This window comes from Rousettus aegyptiacus, unplaced genomic scaffold (assembly GCF_014176215.1).
Source record: "Rousettus aegyptiacus isolate mRouAeg1 unplaced genomic scaffold, mRouAeg1.p scaffold_m13_p_9, whole genome shotgun sequence".
Lineage (NCBI taxonomy): Eukaryota > Metazoa > Chordata > Mammalia > Chiroptera > Pteropodidae > Rousettus > Rousettus aegyptiacus.
Window position 1 is genome coordinate 67388968 of NW_023416312.1, and position 17681 is coordinate 67406648.

Consider the following 17681-nt stretch of genomic DNA (forward strand, 5'->3'; position numbering starts at 1 on the left):
ATGGCTGAGCAGCATTTCGTTGAATATGCCATTTTTTGTTTATCCATTCTATTAATGAACACCTGGGCCATTTCTAGCTTTTAGGTAAAAATAAAGCTCCTGCGGACATTTCTGTAGAAGTCTTTGTAAGCATTTGTTTTTATTTCTCTTGGAATGGAATTGCTGGGTCGTGGGTCAGGCATATGTTTAGTTTTGTAAGGAACTACAAGACATTTTCCAAAGTGATTGTAACACTTTATACTCCCACCAGCAATATATGTATGGGAGTTACAGTTGTTTTTTATCCGTCAGCATTTGATGGTGTCAGTCTTTTTTTGATTTTAGCCATTCTGGTGGGTGTATGTTAAGTGGTATCTCGTGTTTTTCTAATGTGTATTTCTCTGATTATGTCGAGCACTTTTTCTCATGAGTATTTGCCAATCATATATATTCATTTTCGAAGTGTGCTGAAATGGTTTGTTTTTATTGAGTTTTAAGAGTTCTTTGCTGTTTGTACATCTTTTTCAGATGTTACTGCCTTTTTAATTTTAATTATTCCTACTTATCTAGCTTATGTAAATATTTTACACCCAGTCCCACTTAAAGTAATGAGGGCAGGACTCGCAAGTGAGTTATTTGGCTGAAAGTTAAGTTGTGGTATGCTAAACAGTATTCTGTTGGCCTAAAAGTTAATGTTAATTAATAAAACACAGTAACACTTCAGGAATATGATTTAGTTAAGGGAAAGCTAATTGCTGAAAAGTCTATTACTACACAAAAAATTCTTAAGAAATGTCAGCCGATACTTGAGGAAGTATTGCCTAAATGTACTCATATTATTCTAGTTCAATAATGACCAGCTAAACCTCAATTTGTATCTTCTCACTGACCCATAAAGTCAGACTGTTCTGTACAACATGTATCATACTTTGGATACTCACTAAAGAAATTTCCAGAGTAAAGTTTGTAAGGTTTCTCAGTGGTATAAGCTATAGCTTTATATCTATATTAATCCTTTCATGTCATCATCTCAAAGTTCTTTATAAATGTTTATCCAGTTTTTAAATGTTCAATAGTCACAGCTTTGTTTAATAGGAAATATAAAAGTTAGAATGACATTAATGTTTATTTTCAGTAATTTTAAAAATATGTTGGACTATGGAAGTTTCCCTTAAGTATTTCTGCTGGTTAAATTATAGTGTAAAATCTATTGTTTATAAATATTTATTGATAATAGGTGGCTAGAAATGATTACATTGAGGGAGGAACAAAACACCTTAAATCTGAGCAGCCATACATTTTGGGAGCGGGGGGCAGCAAATGCTTTATTTATACTGAAGATAAAAATACACAAAATCATTTTATTGTACAAGATTTTTTAAGCACATTTAAGAGTAACACTAACTGCACTTCTTACAGAAAGTATTTAAAGTAATACTCAAAGAAGTTTTAGCTTTTAAGATAGAAGTCTGAAAAGCCAAAATGCCATTTTCACCAACACATTTGGAACTTTCCATTTTCATAATTAAGCTCAGGAGATAAAATGTTAACTTTGACATAAACATTTTCTGTATGATGATATGTGATTGGGGCCACCCACTAGGCTAAGGAAGTGAATTAAACACTGTGTTTTCTAGTATTCTTTAGCTATCAAATGTTAACACCAAACTACATTGTTTTGAATAGGAAGAAATCTTCACTCTCAATTTCAATGCCATTTTTGAGGGATTTTGAAATAGAATTTTATGAAGAGTTTAAATATTGATATTTTCTTGAATACTACCCCACTGGTGTGCATTCTAATAAGAAACAAAGACAAATTTAAATGCTTTTACTTGAGAAGGATGTGTTTATCCTTATTTGAACGGAAATGTCTTTGAGAAGATCTTTGTCTTTATAGTTGAAATGGGTTTACTTTAACTATGTTAATGGAGTAATTTGAACAGTTAAAAATTTGAAGTTAATACGTTATCAAATTGGATTGCCTTTAATGTTAAGAAAACCACAGTTAACTTGTTATAAACCTTTGAGTTTAGAGCTTTCCTCATGAGCTCACACATTCATTTTAGGGCCACTTGTTCCAATGACCCTGTTAGACACTTGAGAATTCTTAGTGCTTCCCCTGCCCAAGTATACTAAGTAGAATTATCATTCTGCTTATTAGGCTACAGGCTACATTCCATAGTTATTGAACTGATCACTTAACATATGTTATAAAAGAAACTACTACAAGGTGTGACCACAAAGTGAAGAAGCTGTACATTAAAATAATAGGTCTAAATCTTATGCAGGAAATAACCTAGTCTAAACAGGTGATTTCCAAATAACCTAAAAATTCAGAGCTGCTTTCATCCTCTCACTAGAGCTGTCTCCTACTTCAGCTACTAGAGCTCCTTCTGAGTCCAAAGCCTTCCACTCCATTTTTCTACAAAGCCTGGGGCTTTGCTTTACTGTCTTGTCTTCCTGCTAACAACCTAGTTTTTAGACCCTTTGCAGTATAAAGTGTCATTTCTTATGGATCAAATGTTTGGGATGCAAGTTCTGAGCTCATGGACAGTATAAGACACTGGAACTTAGAATGTGTTTTACTATTTTAAAACAAAAATGTTCTAAGGCTAAAGTCATTATGGTTCCCAAATCACTGGAGGTTCTATACCTAAGTACGGTGGTGTTTAAAGTATCCTTGGGAAGCTACACCCTTATGTCAGTAAGGCTGCCACTATTCCAAACATGTTTGAAACTTGATAAAAGATGGCAAAGGAGAACAAAGAATCTTTTGGGGGAGATGGAAATATTTTGTATCTTGATTTTGGTGGTGGTTCCAGGGGTACATACAAGTGTGAAAACTCACTGAATTGTACACTTTAAATGGATGCAAGTAGTTGTACACAAATTATTCCTTGATGAAGTTTATAAGGAAAAATAAACTGGATTCCAAAGAGCAGTTTCAGGTCACTTTACAAACTACACAAGATACTGTCTCGTTAATTTATAATTGTGCCTGTCAGAGGCTATCGTGTAATAGCACTTGAAAAATGTTTATTTTTTACCAGAAAAAGTAGAACTCAGCTTGATCACCATTTTCCCAAATAAGGATCTCAAGTTACTTTCAACTGTTTCTAAAAATTTAATCTCATAAGATCATGAGTTTTCTGCCATTGAGGATATACAGAGATTTCATTGCGGATTTTAAAAAGCCTCCCCAAATCAGAAGTCCACAATGATTGGTGTAATGGCAGCATTCGAATATGGGTGCAGCTTAAGGTGATTACTTTGAAGAACAACAGTTTATATTCTGGTACATTTATAAAAATATCAGTCTCATTTTGTATTCTCAATTTACATGATTATTCCAAATTTTTGAAGCTAAAATATGACACCAGATATAGAATCTAGCTTTTTTACTACCCTTCCCCAATTTTACGTTGTTTTTCTTCCACGTAGAATTTTGACAAATTTATTAGATAAAATTTTGAGGAATCTATACTTCTAGTAATTGGGCAAATGTGAATATTTATAAAAGCCAATAAATGATGTTGCACAATTTCAAACATGACCTTACTATTGGTCTGATGTGTTGAACTTTGGAATACAGTTATCACAAGTGAGAATTTGCTGAAATCTGAAATTCAACCTGAATATAAAACCCAACCTTTGAAAAATGGTTTACAGGTTGTTAAAGAGTTTTCATATATTATTGCACTTCTGGACTTCGTTGAGGCAGAAAATGCTGGTACTAATATTTAAGTTCAGAAACTACATTTTTTTAAGGGTGGGGAACTCCATTTCAATGAGGTCATCTAAAGTTGGACAATTTGGTGGTTTAGCCCTGCGTTTTAAAGTGCTTATTCATATACTTCCTTACTTTGAAAGCTTTTCCATCTGTCTCTTCACTACCACCATCTAAGTACCTCAGGTACTCCCACAAAAATCTGAAGCCTCTTTTTCGTCTTATCTTCTAAGGGTCAGTTTTAAGGGTTGCATAAGACCAGAGAACTATCAAGAAGGTTTCTGTGTTGGAGGGCAATTAGTGGCAATGAGTATTTGGAGGAGGGGTGTTTATTGAACTTTGTGGGAAAAGACCTAGAATGACCAGGCCCAGCTTAACTGTGCTTGCAAATGGTTGGCTCTCCTTAGGCTAAAATAAAACGCACACTGCCTCCTACTCATTCAAGTGCCACTGGGGATAGTACCTTGGTATGTGTGTGTGTGCATATATTGAGGTATAGCTCCTGGGATGTTTGGTTATCCTGAAATCTGCTTAAAGATAAAATCAAAGGACAAAATAGGCTGTAAGTTGGTGAAAATGATGCAGGCCTTATCTACATTTTCATTTAACCTTTTTTGGTTCTATAAATTCATTTGGAGTTATAAAGTAGGCTTTTCTTTTTCAGGGTAAGGGATGAAGGTAGGGCAGATATGTACTACAATCGTGGACTTATGAAAGTTGATTACAATGTTCAAAAGTTTTCAGGCTCTTTCTGTTAACTACAAAAATTGTTTTCATTTGTGCAGTAACAGAAAGTTTCTACAGAACTTTAACAACTCAGATTAGAAAATTAGCTTTGTTCTCATAATATATTTTGCTCTCTAGTAATAAAACGACATTTCTCTTAGTAATGTTTTTTTCTGCTGTATCTCCTCGGGCAAGGGAAACAAAATATGAATGGGACTACATCAGACTAAAGAGTTTTTGCACAGCAAAGGAAACTATCAACAAAATGAAAAGATAGCCTACTGAATGGGAGAAGATATTCAGTGATATATCTGATAAGGGGTTAGCATCCAAAACTTATAAAGAACTCATACAATTCAACACACACACACAAACCCAATCCAATTAAAAAATGGGCAGATGACATGAATAGACATTTCTCCAAAGAGGACATACAGATGGCCAATAGACATGAAAATATGCTCAGGATCACTGATCATCAGAGAAATGTAAATTAAAACCAAAATGAGATCACCTCAGAAAAATGGCTATCATCAAAAATCAAACAAGTTTTGGTGAGGATGTGGAGAAAAGGGAATCCTTGTACACAGTTGGTGGGATTGCAAATTGGTGCAACCACTATGGAAAACAGCATGGAGGTTCCTCAAAAAAGTAAAAAGAACTACCTTATGATTCACTGATTTCACTTCTGGATATATATCTGAAGAAATCCAAAACATTAATTTGAAAAGATGTCCACTGCAGCACTATTTACAATAGCCATGATATGGAAGCCACCTAAGTGCCCATCCATAGATGACTGGATAAAGAAGTGATACATATATACAATGGAATATTACTTGGCCATAAAAAATGAAACCTTACCATTTATGACAACATAGATGGACCTAGATGGTTTATGCTAAGTGAAGACAGAAAAATACTGTATGATCTCAGAATCTAGAATGTAGAACCTAAAATGAACAACAACAAAAAAACACTCCTAGTTACTGAGAACAAATTGATAGTTGCTAGATGAGAGGGGGTTTGGGGGATGAGTGAAGGAATTAAGTACAAATTGGTAGTTCAAAAAAGTCATGGGGATGTAAAGTACAGCACAGAGAATATAGTCAATAATATTGTAATACCCATGTATAGTGCCAGGTGGGTACTAGACTAATAAGAGGGAATCACTTTGTAAATTATATAAATGTCTACTCACTATGCTGTACACCTGAAACTAAAACAATATTGAATGTCAACTGTAATTGAAAAATAATTTAAAAAAACTAGCTGTTAGCATAAGGTCAATCCACTTAATTTCATATTTAAATATAATTCTTAATAGGTACATGTCTCTCAGATACCACACACGACTCAGACAAATCCACTACAGTGTGAGAATAAAACAATGAATTTAAAAATGCTAGGACATATTAGCCTGCTGCCTATATCATTCCAGTGATTAACTCTTGTTTCCATTCCTTAAAAGTAAAGCTCTCAAAACCATCTACCAGCATCTTCTCTGAACCACTATGCAGTGTATAGATGGAAATCCTAAGCTACATAACAGCGTATGATTAGTAATATCTTAAGTGTGAAGTAAATCTGAAGTAGACTTAATTCACCAAAAATGTATATTTTTATTTTTATGTTAGGTTATTTACTTCTGACCTAAATGCTTAATATTTTCTTCAAACCAGAAACCCAAATCCTGACGGCTCTAATATTAAGAGTTGTGCTACAATGTATTCCTTGGTGGCAGTTCACTTTAGCAATTTCTCACCACATCTCAAAGTTTTTTCCATTGAAGTTATCTTCTTGTCCTCCCTTCAAAATGATCTAGTAATTATCAAGAGAGATGAAGGGCTAAGGCTTGAGCAGTCAAATGGTATTAAGTTTCTTTGCATGTGTGTATGTGTGTGAACACAGACAAGGGTCTCACTTTTACGAAGATCTCCCAGAAAGTAATGCAAGCCCTAACAGCTGTTGGAAAAAGTGATGAAAAAAGGTCATTAGAAATATAATAGAAATAACATTTCTCTGTATTAAAGTAATGCTCACATTGAATTGGGATACTTAGTTCCCAGTGGCTCTACACCAACAAAGTGTGTTTTGGAACAATTGTCTAGATAAAACAAGCCAAAGAAACAATCTAAAATACCCATATATTTGAGGCAAAACTGCAGATTGGGGTTGGAGGGAGCAGACAAGTAGGCATGAAAAGGTTATTTAAATGATTCTAACAATTACACCAACTTATATTGGCTATGTCTGTACAAGCAATCTGCTTACTAGCACTGTTTTGATAATTTGATTACCAAAATAATATCAATTTTTCTTACGTACTTTTAAACAGAAAAGAATGTCTGCCCAAATCAACTACTTTATACCTGACAGTTTAACAAACCAAGGTCTGGACAACTTAAACTCTTGGTCAAAACACCACTTGAGTCTTATTTCACAAAGTAATATGAACATCAAACAGTTATTTTCTGGCTGAGGTTGTCAACTCAGATTTTCAATAAAATTTACAGGGAAGAGTTTGCACTGCTTCATAAGAAATATGAAGTTCTTATTGAAAAGGTATTTATAATTTAAGTCATCCAAAAGGTAGAGGACTTTTTAAAAGTTCTTAAATTGCAGACAGATGTTTAAATGTTTTGGACTTAGCTGTAAAATTTGTAGTATATCGAAAGTGATGATTTTTAATTTGGAATCTTTCCTCTGTCTGTACTCCACTGGAATTAAAGCTAGAAGTGGAGGAGATACTTCAACAATGGTCATCTTCTAATATAACACAGACATTTTCTTTGTAATACTATTACCCTTACTAATTATAAGGGAGACTTTACTGTAATTATGATGGAATCAAATGAATGTATGTGTCTAGACGTGATAAGAAAGCCAACAGTAATAGAAGTGAACCATGGTATAGATATTTGGATAAATAGTATATGATTCTTGTCCCATTTATTTTTGACTTTGGAGTACATTTTTAACTTTCTTTGTAAATATGTCAGTCTGAAATTTGAGGTATTCACAGCATTTTGAGCAAATGAACAAAAGTATCTATAGTGGCCATTCCATTTTCACATCTCGTATGTATAATAGGTATATGCTTAATAATAAATGTCTTATTTCTATGATCAAGAAGATTTGAGTTTATTGATTGGCTTTGTGTCCTGAACAAGTCATTATCCTCTAGGCTTCTGTTCGTTCTTTCTTTCTTTCTTTCTTTTCTTTTTTCTTTCTTTCTTTCTTTCTTTCTTTCTTTCTTTCTTTCTTTCTTTCTTTCTTTCTTTCTTTCTTTCTTTCTTTCTTTCTTATTCTATTTGTAAAATAAGAGTTTGGAATAGAGTAGATCTTCTCTAAGGTTTTCTTTTAGCTCTAATTTTTTTATGTTTATAAATTTACTCTTATGTTGGCTTATACCTTCCCTAGGGTCAGAGGACATACTTAAGCATTTGATTTGAAGTAACTTTCTTGACAGTAGCTGATCCGGAGGGTAGAGAGGTAAGCACAGATCTCTTTGCCTTCCTGCTTTCTGCTTAGAGCTAATAAAAATGTTGATGTCACCAACATGGAAGTTAAGGTAATAGCTGTTTAACTTTAACAGCTAACTGGCCTCAATCCCGAACATAGCTGGGCCTAAACATAGCCAGTGAAGTTTTAAAGCTAAGTCACAAAGCCATTAACTCAGAAGATCTGAAAAGGAATGTACTGTCCATGAAATGTGACACTGGTTTCTTTCAGTAGGTAGTGATTGGCTACTATGATTGATACATATTCTCTCTTTAGAACATAACAGAGAAGACTGTATTTTGGAGCATGGATATTTGTCTGACTACTCTTGTTTTCTTACAAACTGATAAAGTAAGTGCCAGAACAAGGTTATCACAAGTACATGCATTTGTGAAAAAGATGTATATTTTTCTTTTAATAAAACAGAGCCATGAATTGGTTTTTGGTGCCATCAGTATGAGTTAGGAATGTATTCCGGGTTCTATTTATTATTCAAAGTAAGTTTGATAGTTGGGAAAGCTGAATATGTAACTTTAGAAACCTCCCTTCTTGAAAGTAACCTGTTACAGATGTCAGGGCCATTTATGACAGTCCCACTTAGCAAAGCAGGAGGGAAGTTGGATTTGAGTAAATGATCACTTCAGATATGATCAAGGAGTTATTTTGGGACCATCTTTTGCCAAATGGCTCTTGATGCAGCTTATTCTTTTGATCACTTCTCTCTAAATCTGAGCTTTATTCTTCAACAGTTCCTCCTGTTCTCTCTCCCTTCCCCCAAATTTGTCTCTTCTTTATGTCGAATATTTTGACTATCAGTCACCGAAGCTAGAGCTGGAAATGGGAATCAAATTGAATAACAGAAACTGCACTGTCAAAAGCTATTTTGGAGGTATATTTGCATTTTTTTAAAAAAATACATTTCACTTGCTTTTACCAGAAAGTACACATAAGAATTTAGATGGATTCCTATTGCTATTGGCATTTACAAGAACAGGGTGACATCTAACTAACTCTTAGTTTTCTGAGCTTATGCACTGTTAAACTCCTGGACCCAGACCTAGAGCTCTTTCAGGTCATTTGTTAGAATAAATTGGGGATACCTTTGTGCTAGCGTTGTTAAAAACTACCCTTGTTCAGCAGGTTATCATCAGGTGGTTCTTGGGTCTAATATGACCATATGTATTATTGACTTCATTTTTTAACCTGCATGTTTATATTCTAATGAGGTCCTCTTAAGCTGTGGAAAATAATTTGTTTGGATGCATAAATGCAACTTTCTTTGAAGACAGTAGAATTTGGGTCATGTTTATAATTCCGTGAACTCACTAGGATTGTTGTTATATATCTAACATAAGTTTACACATGAAATTCCATTGACCCCAGTGAATATGAAAACTATAACCTGAATCAGAGGTTATTTAGACCTAAAATTGTTGTGTTGTTTTTTAATCAGAAAGCAATTCATTAAAATTAAGATGTTCTTTCAAATTTTGACACCTTAACAAGATGTCATTTTGCTGTTAAAAAATATTTTCAAAAACCAGGCTTTTATTTTAGAAATGCTTTTTCAGTAGCAATGAGGATTAAAACTATTAACAGTAGATAGGACCCTATAAACATACCAGCTAATTATTTTTTCTTGCCAATGTATGAGATGTAGTGAATATTGGTTAGAGTGTAGTAGAAGTTTTTAAAAACAGTACATATTCTAAATATTAATTTCGATACTATCAAATTTTAAAATGTAGTAACAACTGAAATACACAAACACAGGAAAGGAATTCACTAACTTATTAGATATGACATATACTGTGGGGTAAATATTCATTGGCATACATTAAGACACTAACACATCTTTAAGAAACAAAAACATCAACAGCCCCATGATAAGGAGAAGTTACAGTGTTTAAAAACAAAAACAACAAAAAGGCCAGTTATACCTAGAAACCACAAGCTGATAAGTCTTTGCAGGCTGTTCAGTCTCCCTTTGATGCTGTTCATTGAACCAGAATGGGCAGCGTGGAGCACTGAAACGTAACTAAGATAGGCAGGTTAGTTTGCCCTATCTGAACACATCCCTCAGCCCTGTGAGGAAATGGTGTGAGATCTAGAGGAGGAGGGTCAAGAATCTGTGCAACGGCAACAGTAGCAAAGTGGCACCTGGAACTTCAAGGAGGCAAGTGTAAGAAAAGCAAAACCAAAGGGTTAAGCACCCAACCGCACCTCTGCTGATTAGGGGCACGCACCCCTTTGGTTGGCTGTAAAATGGACTTAGTGTTTATAGGCATAAACACTTAAAAGCAAATTAATAATAATAATAATAATAATAATAATAATAATAATAGAATAATAATAATATCAATGACAAAATAAAAAAATGGAGAATGAGGTTATAAAAGAGTGAAAATAATAGAAGTTTCACTCTCCTTTCTGCGGGTGAGGGCAGTGAGGAAATCATACTCTATGTCATCTCTGAGAGCAAGGAAATTACAAATTTTCTGCTGAGTTCCAGAACAGTGAAAAGTGCTTGACTTAGAGCCGAGTCGTAACTTGTTCTTCCTGTCCATCACCCCATTTGTGCATGAGCAGGTCACAAGCTTCTCCCCAAGTTTCAAATACATCCTCTGAGGAGTCTAAAAGTTTAGAATTTGAGCAGATGCTGGATGCACAGTGAAGAGAGCTGGAACAGGCTAGAGGGTATTCACTGCTCTGAGCAGCACCCTGGGTTTCACCTAATTCTACCTCACTGAGGTTAATTTCACTTTGAGAACAAGCTTCTGCCTTCCCTTTCTCCATATGAGAATATCTAATGTCTTGCCACATATAGTGCTGCTGAATGATTCCATCAGAAATTGTGTACATTGGTTCTGAACTGGGTTCAGGCATATGACCGTTAAACTTGGAGAATAGGAAACCCAGTTTCTTGAGAGAAGGACCCATGAAGGAGCATTTGCTTGATGATTCAGCTTTTGGCTTCCCTTGGGTACCACTATCTATTGGCATGGTTCTGATGAGAGGTGGCCCATGGCAGGCCTTTTTCTTGCAGCCTAAATTGAAAGAGACACTCTTGGATTTGGCCCGAGCCCCACCACTGCCATCATTGGTATCATCCCTCTGAGAGAGTTCAGGGCTGCTGGTAGAAAAGCTTCTCCTTGGGTGTTTCCTATTTCCTAAGAGGTCAAGCACTTCATATCGAAAGCTAGAGATGTCCTGCTTTAATTCCTAGGGCAAGAGAAAAGACATTACATTAAGCTTGGTCTTTAGTTAAAAATAGGCACATTGGGTATCCTTTGGAATGTTCCATGTTTTGCCTAATAGCAAATCACAAAGTGCATGAACTACCAGAAAAAAAACTCCCATTATTCTAGCACAAGAAAAAAAATGGTAATAAATCTGTGGGCAGCGTTGGCTGTTAGAAAAATTGTGTGATTGGTAAAGTTGATTCCAGAACCTCCAAATCGGGAGCACACCAGCAGACTAACCCCATGGCAAAGCATTAACTAACAAAGTATTAGCTTAGGGCACTGGCTCTCATAGGTATACATGTCTTTATATAACAGGGCTCCTGAAGAGGAAAAGCTTTTAGGACTCTAAAGAATATTATAAACAAACAAACAAAAAACGAAACAAAACAAAACCCTAGGGAAGTGGAATGTGTCAGATGATGAGGCTGCTATTTTGGGAGAGGGACCCTATTCATTTAAGTCCCTATGAAATGTCTTCTATCTCTAACTGGCTGCCAAGATACTAAATTGTTCCTTTAAAAATCACCTTTTAAAAGCTTAAATCTGACCATGTCATTCCCTTGCTTAAAACTCTTTAATAACTTGTGACTGACCTTAAGAAAAAGTAGAAACCCCATACCACAGACGACAAGGCCTGACATCTGTTTATTTCTCTGATTTCATTTCTTCCTACTCTCCCCAAGCTCTCTACTATCTGCCTGTATAGACATAGTCTCTCTTGCCTGTAGGCCTTTACCTGTGCTATTCTCTGTGTAGAATATGCTTCTTCTCAACTTTACTTTATCGGGCTCCTCCTTCAAGCCTCAGCTTAAAACACTGCTTCCTTTGGAAAACCTGCCCTGACTCCCCAAGTCCCAGTCGAGTGTCCCTCATCTTTGTTTCTCCACATCACCTAGTGTTTAACCTGTTAGAACACTCAATTGTTACCTTCTATTATTGTTGGTGTGTCACTCCATGAGAGTAGGGGTTGGCTATATCTTACTCACCACTGTACCTCAGCACCTAGTGAGTGCTTGGCACATAGCAGGCCCTCAATAAATGAGTTATGTTGGTGGATTAGGATAATGACCTTCCTATGTTCCTTCATTTATTCTAGCTTAGGGTTTCTCAATCACTTAACATGTTGAGCTGGATAATTCTTTTTTGTAAGGGCTATCCTGTGCATTGTAGGAGGTTTTGTAGCAACTCTAGTCTCTACCCCCACTAGATGCCAATAGCACACATGTCTCAGTGTGATAACCAAAAATATCTCCAGACATTGCTAAATGTTCCCTGGAGACCAAAATTGCCCCTGGTTGAGAACCTCTGTTTTAGGCTAGTGCTATATTAGGAGAATGTTTAATGGTAGGATTTCTTAAATCTTAGATTTAATAATAGATTTTTGGTCTTTATCTTATATTTTTTTAAGTAAAGAGGGCCTTTAAATCTTCAGGCATCTTCCCTTTGCTATTTTGCCCCTCACCACACATCCTTACTACATCATTTAAAGCACTCAATTACCACACTAAGAAATACCCAGAGTATGAAAAGAATGCATAGGGCAGATTCTTTCATTCATAAAGTTGATTGTGGTGACAGACATTGGTGAAATCTCTCCATCTATTGAATGACAGACTATTCTAAGAGAATAAAAAGTTGTAGCTGGTTTTGCTGTATTATAGGCAGTTGAAATTCCATCACCAGAAACTACAAACACCATGAAGATTAAATAATGCTTAACAAGTGTGAAATAAGAAATTAAACCACTTCATGACGAAATTACCTTAAAATTCTCCTCTGTTAGTCCCTCATTTGTTTTGGAATTTCTTATCATAGCAGCCACATATCTTTTGACCAAATTCCTGATAACTTCCTAGAATTAAAAGAAAAAAAACATAAAGAGGCATTCAGTTTCCTTCTTGGGCTCTCAGTAAAATAAAAAAAAATCATACACAAGAAATAAAATACTTAGATGGCCTTTGCAATAGAAAATCCTCCCAGGATCTAGACATTTTCTGCAAAACCCTAGTTTAGTCCACTGGCTAAATGAAGAATTATTATGTGTTCAAATGTCGTGGCAGAGTGAGCCAGCAATAACAAATTCACCCAAAAGGAAAATTTTCCACCCAAGCATAAGGTGAACATGTATTCACATTTATAGAATAATGAGAATGGAAAAATCCTTGAACAGTCATAGTCAATATCCTTTCCCTTTAGGCTGGATTAAACTTTAACTTTCCTAGTAAGATGAGGTTTTCCTCCCCTTTTATAAAGTTAAGAAAGTCATTCTTCAGTATCACGAAGTCTGCTGATTTCAATGCCCACTAATTACATAATCAAGATATTTTTCTGAGAGTCAATCTACATTTATCCTTTACAGGGATGACCTCTTTTTACTTAGCTTCCTAAGAATGGCACATACATGGTCACTATGCTTTGTATTAGTAATAGTGATGATGATAGCTACCACTTAATGTAATGTGTCAGGTACTGTGTCCACCACAAACACACACACAATTGTACATACATACTTACCACTCAATTCTCACAACACCGTGAGTTAAGTTTTATTATCCCCATTTTACAGTTGAGGAAACCGAGGATCAGTGAGGTTAAGTGACTTGTCCAAGGTCACACAACTGACCAAGAACTATTGTGCTTAGTCTCTGTGAAGAAGCTTTACCTGATAATGTTGATTCTGTATCAGGCTGTCAGCATGGCGTTCCTGTAATTAAAAATGGACAGAGAGGTTACATCATCAGTGTCTCAGCAATCCATCTACCCAAATGTATTTCTAAATATTAGGACTAGAGAATGACATAGGAGTTCCTGCCTAACGAAGCCCCAGAACATTTTAGGTTGGAGTGATTGTATGATGTTTAAGATGGGGAGCATTACAAATAAGGGAAGGTAGGAAATGGTTTTGTTTAAAGAGAAATACTTTTTAAAAGCCTTACTGTGAAGCTTTTCAAGTTGTGTCTTCTCCGTCTACCATCAGGGTCTCTTTTGGGGCAGAAGGTGTTGTTGAACCAGTTACCGAGGTACAAAAATGACTTGGGACTGGGGATGATGTTAAAAGGAGGTGGCAAGGTGCCTCCTTCATCAAAGTAACTCATCCAGAGCTTTGTTCTTGCAAATTTCCACTCAATATCTGCATGATCCTATGAAATAGAGAAGTTCATGAATTTGGGATGGGAAACTCCAAAATGCACCCATGTTAAATTCTAAAACTTCTACCTTGCTTCTATAGAAGGCAATCTGTTCGTAGCTATAAAAATTAAATTACACATACGCTATGATCCAGTAATCCTACTTTTAGAAATTTATCTTATCAATACACTTGCAAAAAGATGTATGCATAAGGCTGTTTATTATTGCACTGCAGCTTGTTAATAGCAACACATCCAGCAACAATATAAATATCCAACAGTGGATATTTATATGGTTAATTAAATGATGTTACATTCATAAAATGGCTTAAAATATAACTATTTAAAATATCTATGGACACTTTATATATAAAACATGTATTGTGTATAAGCATTTGACCATATATCTATAAAACCTCCAAGACCTATAAGTGAAAAAGCAACATAGAGAACAACATATATTGTATTTAATGATTCCATTTATGCAGTTGAAAAACCCTTTCTTTACATGCCTACATGTTCTAGACAGGTACATACTAAACTATCAACAGTAGTTAGTTTTAAGGAGTGGGATTGGTGTGGAGAGGCTTTCTTTTTTTTTTTAAATAAACATTATTGAGGTATGATTTACACAGAGTAAGATTCACTCATTTTAAGTGTTTGATGAATTTTCACAAATGTATGTACCTGTGTAATCACCATCATAATCAAGACAGACAGGCAGACAGACACACACACACACACATACACACATTCATGTAGACACATTGGTGTGCAGTTCTAGAAGGTTTTTTTTTAGTGACATTGATTAACAAAATCCAGTAAGTTTCAGGCATTCAATTTCACGTTAAGACATATATATATATATATATATATATATATATATATATATATATATATAAACATTGTGTGTTTCCCTCCTATAGTTATATTTCTTTCTGTCACCACATATTTGACCCCTTTTACTTCTTCTACCTCCCTGCTCCCTCCTACCCTCTGGTAACCACTAGTCTATTGTCCATGTCCATGAGACTCTGTTTGTCCTGCTCATTTGTTGCTTGTAGGTTTATATCCCACATATAAATGATATCATGTGATTTTCAACTTTTTCTGTCTGGCTTATTTCACTTAGCATGATTATCTCGAGGTCCATCCAAGTTGTCACAAATGGCAGTACTTCGTCTCTTCTTATGGTTGAGTAATATTCCATTGGCTATATGTACCACAGTTTCTTTATCTAATCATCTATTGTAGGACATTTCATTTGCCTCCATGTCCTAACCATTGTGAATTATGCTGCTATGAACATTGGTGTGCAAATATGTTTTCTATATGAGTTTTCAAGTCTTTGGGGTAAATACCCAGTAGAGGGATTACTGGATCATATGGTAAATCACATCTTAGTTTTTTCGAGGAAACACCATACTGTTTTCCATAGTGGTTGTTCCAATTTGCAGTCCCACCAGCAGTGTATGAGGGTTCCTTTTTCTCCACATCCTCGCCAACATTTGTTAGCACTTGTCCTGTTGATAATAGCTATTCTAACAGGAGTGAGATGATATCACATTGTGTTTTTGATTTTGCATTTCCCTAATAGCTAGTGATGCTGAGCATCTTTTCATATATTTGTTGGCCACTTGTATGTCCTCTAGGGAGAAGTGTCTGTTCAGGTCCTCTGCCCTTTTTTGATTGGGTTGTTTGTTTTGTTGTTGTTGTTATTGAGTTGTATGAGTTCTTTGTATATTTTGGATATTAGGCTCTTATCAGAGGCAATGCTTGCAAATATATTTCATTTCTAGGAGTTTTAAGACCTGGTTGGACTAATGCGATCACCACCACAATCAGGACACAAAATCATCCCAACACCCCCCCAAATTTCCCTAGCATTTGCTCCTTTGTGATTTAGCTCTGCCCATCCTCTAAACCCTGGCAACTACTATGCCATTATCCATCCCTGTAGTTTCCCCTTTACAAAATGTCCTATAAATGGAATTATACAGTAAATAACCTTTGATACTGGCTTAGTTTACTCAGCATTAGCATCTTTGAGATTCATCTCATTTTTGCATGTATCAATAGTCTGTTCCTTTTTATTGCCGAGCAGTTCTCCACTATATATGTGTACTACAGAGTGTTTATTCACTCATCCATTAAAGGACATTTGTGTTATTTACAGTTTTTAATAATTATAAATGCTATGAACTTTCATGATAGAGTTTTGCGTGACACAAGTTTAATATCTCTAGCTTAAATATCTAGGAGAGGTATGGCTGAGTCATGTGGTAAACATAAGTTTAACTTTATAATAAGTTAACAAACTTTTCTAGAGTGGTTGTACTGTTTATTCACCCATACCACTTGCTCTGCATCCCCCTTAGCACTTGTCAGGGTTTTAAAGTTTAGCCATTCTAAGAGAGAAGTAGTGGGCTTTCCTTATGGTTTTAATTTGCATTTCATAAGTGGCTAATGATGTTGAGCATCTTTTCATATGTTTACTTGCTATCTATATATCCTTTGTGTTGAAGTGTCTGTTAAGATCCTTTGCCAATTTTTATTTATTTATTTTTCTTACTGGTGGATTTTGAGGGTTTTTTTTAAAAAATATAATCTGGATACTAACTTTTTGTCAGAAATGTAACTTGCAAATGTTTTCTCTAAATCTGCATGTTGTCTTTCCATTTACTTAATGGTGCCAATCATAGAGCAAACTTTTAATTTTGATGAAGTCAAATTTATCAAATTTTTAATGGTTTGTGCTTTTGATGTTATATCTAAGACCTCTTTACCTAACCCAAGGTCATGAAGATTTTCTCGTATGTTTTCCTCTATAAGTTCTATAGTTATAAGATTTACATTTGGTTCAATGATCCATATTGAGTTAATTTTTGCATAAGGTGTGAAGTTTATACTGAAGTTTATTTGTTTTTTTTTTTTTGCCTATGGATGACCAATTATCATTGGCTGAAAAGGCTATTGTCCCTTATTGAATTGCTTCTGCACTTTTGTCAAATATCAGTTGGGTATGCTGGGACTACTGGATATCCGCATTCAGAAGAATGAAGTTGGGCTATTACCTCACACCACATATAAAATTCAACTCAAAATGGATCACAGAACTAAATTTAAGAGATAAAACTATAAAACTTGACAACATCAGAAACATGGCAGAGTGAGAGATGTCCCTGGATCTCTCCACTTGAAACAACAATAAGCTGAACCTCTAAAACTCACACACAAAAAAACAACAAAACCGCACACCAGCACAACTGAGTGTGGGATCTGCTCATAAGACCTACCACAGGTCAGAACCTTGAGAGTCAATTGGAAGGCTGAGAGAAACAAAGAATCTGCCTCTTGCAGCCAGAGCTC

At 35.2% G+C, this 17681-nt stretch overlaps 1 protein-coding gene across 1 annotated transcript in view; it reads right to left on the reverse strand.

Annotated features, from left to right (window-relative positions):
- Positions 1-10304: 10304 nt before the first annotated feature.
- TRPC5 (transient receptor potential cation channel subfamily C member 5) overlaps positions 10305-17681 on the reverse strand; it is a 325722-nt gene continuing 318345 nt past the window's right edge. Inside the window, exons 8-11 of the mRNA XM_016119916.2 lie at positions 14121-14324; positions 13847-13888; positions 12947-13036; positions 10305-11161 (exon numbers count right to left, since the gene is read on the reverse strand). Coding sequence (XP_015975402.2) covers positions 10472-11161; positions 12947-13036; positions 13847-13888; positions 14121-14324 — 1026 coding nt within the window. The 3' untranslated portion in view covers positions 10305-10471. The remainder of the gene's footprint in view (positions 11162-12946; positions 13037-13846; positions 13889-14120; positions 14325-17681) is intronic.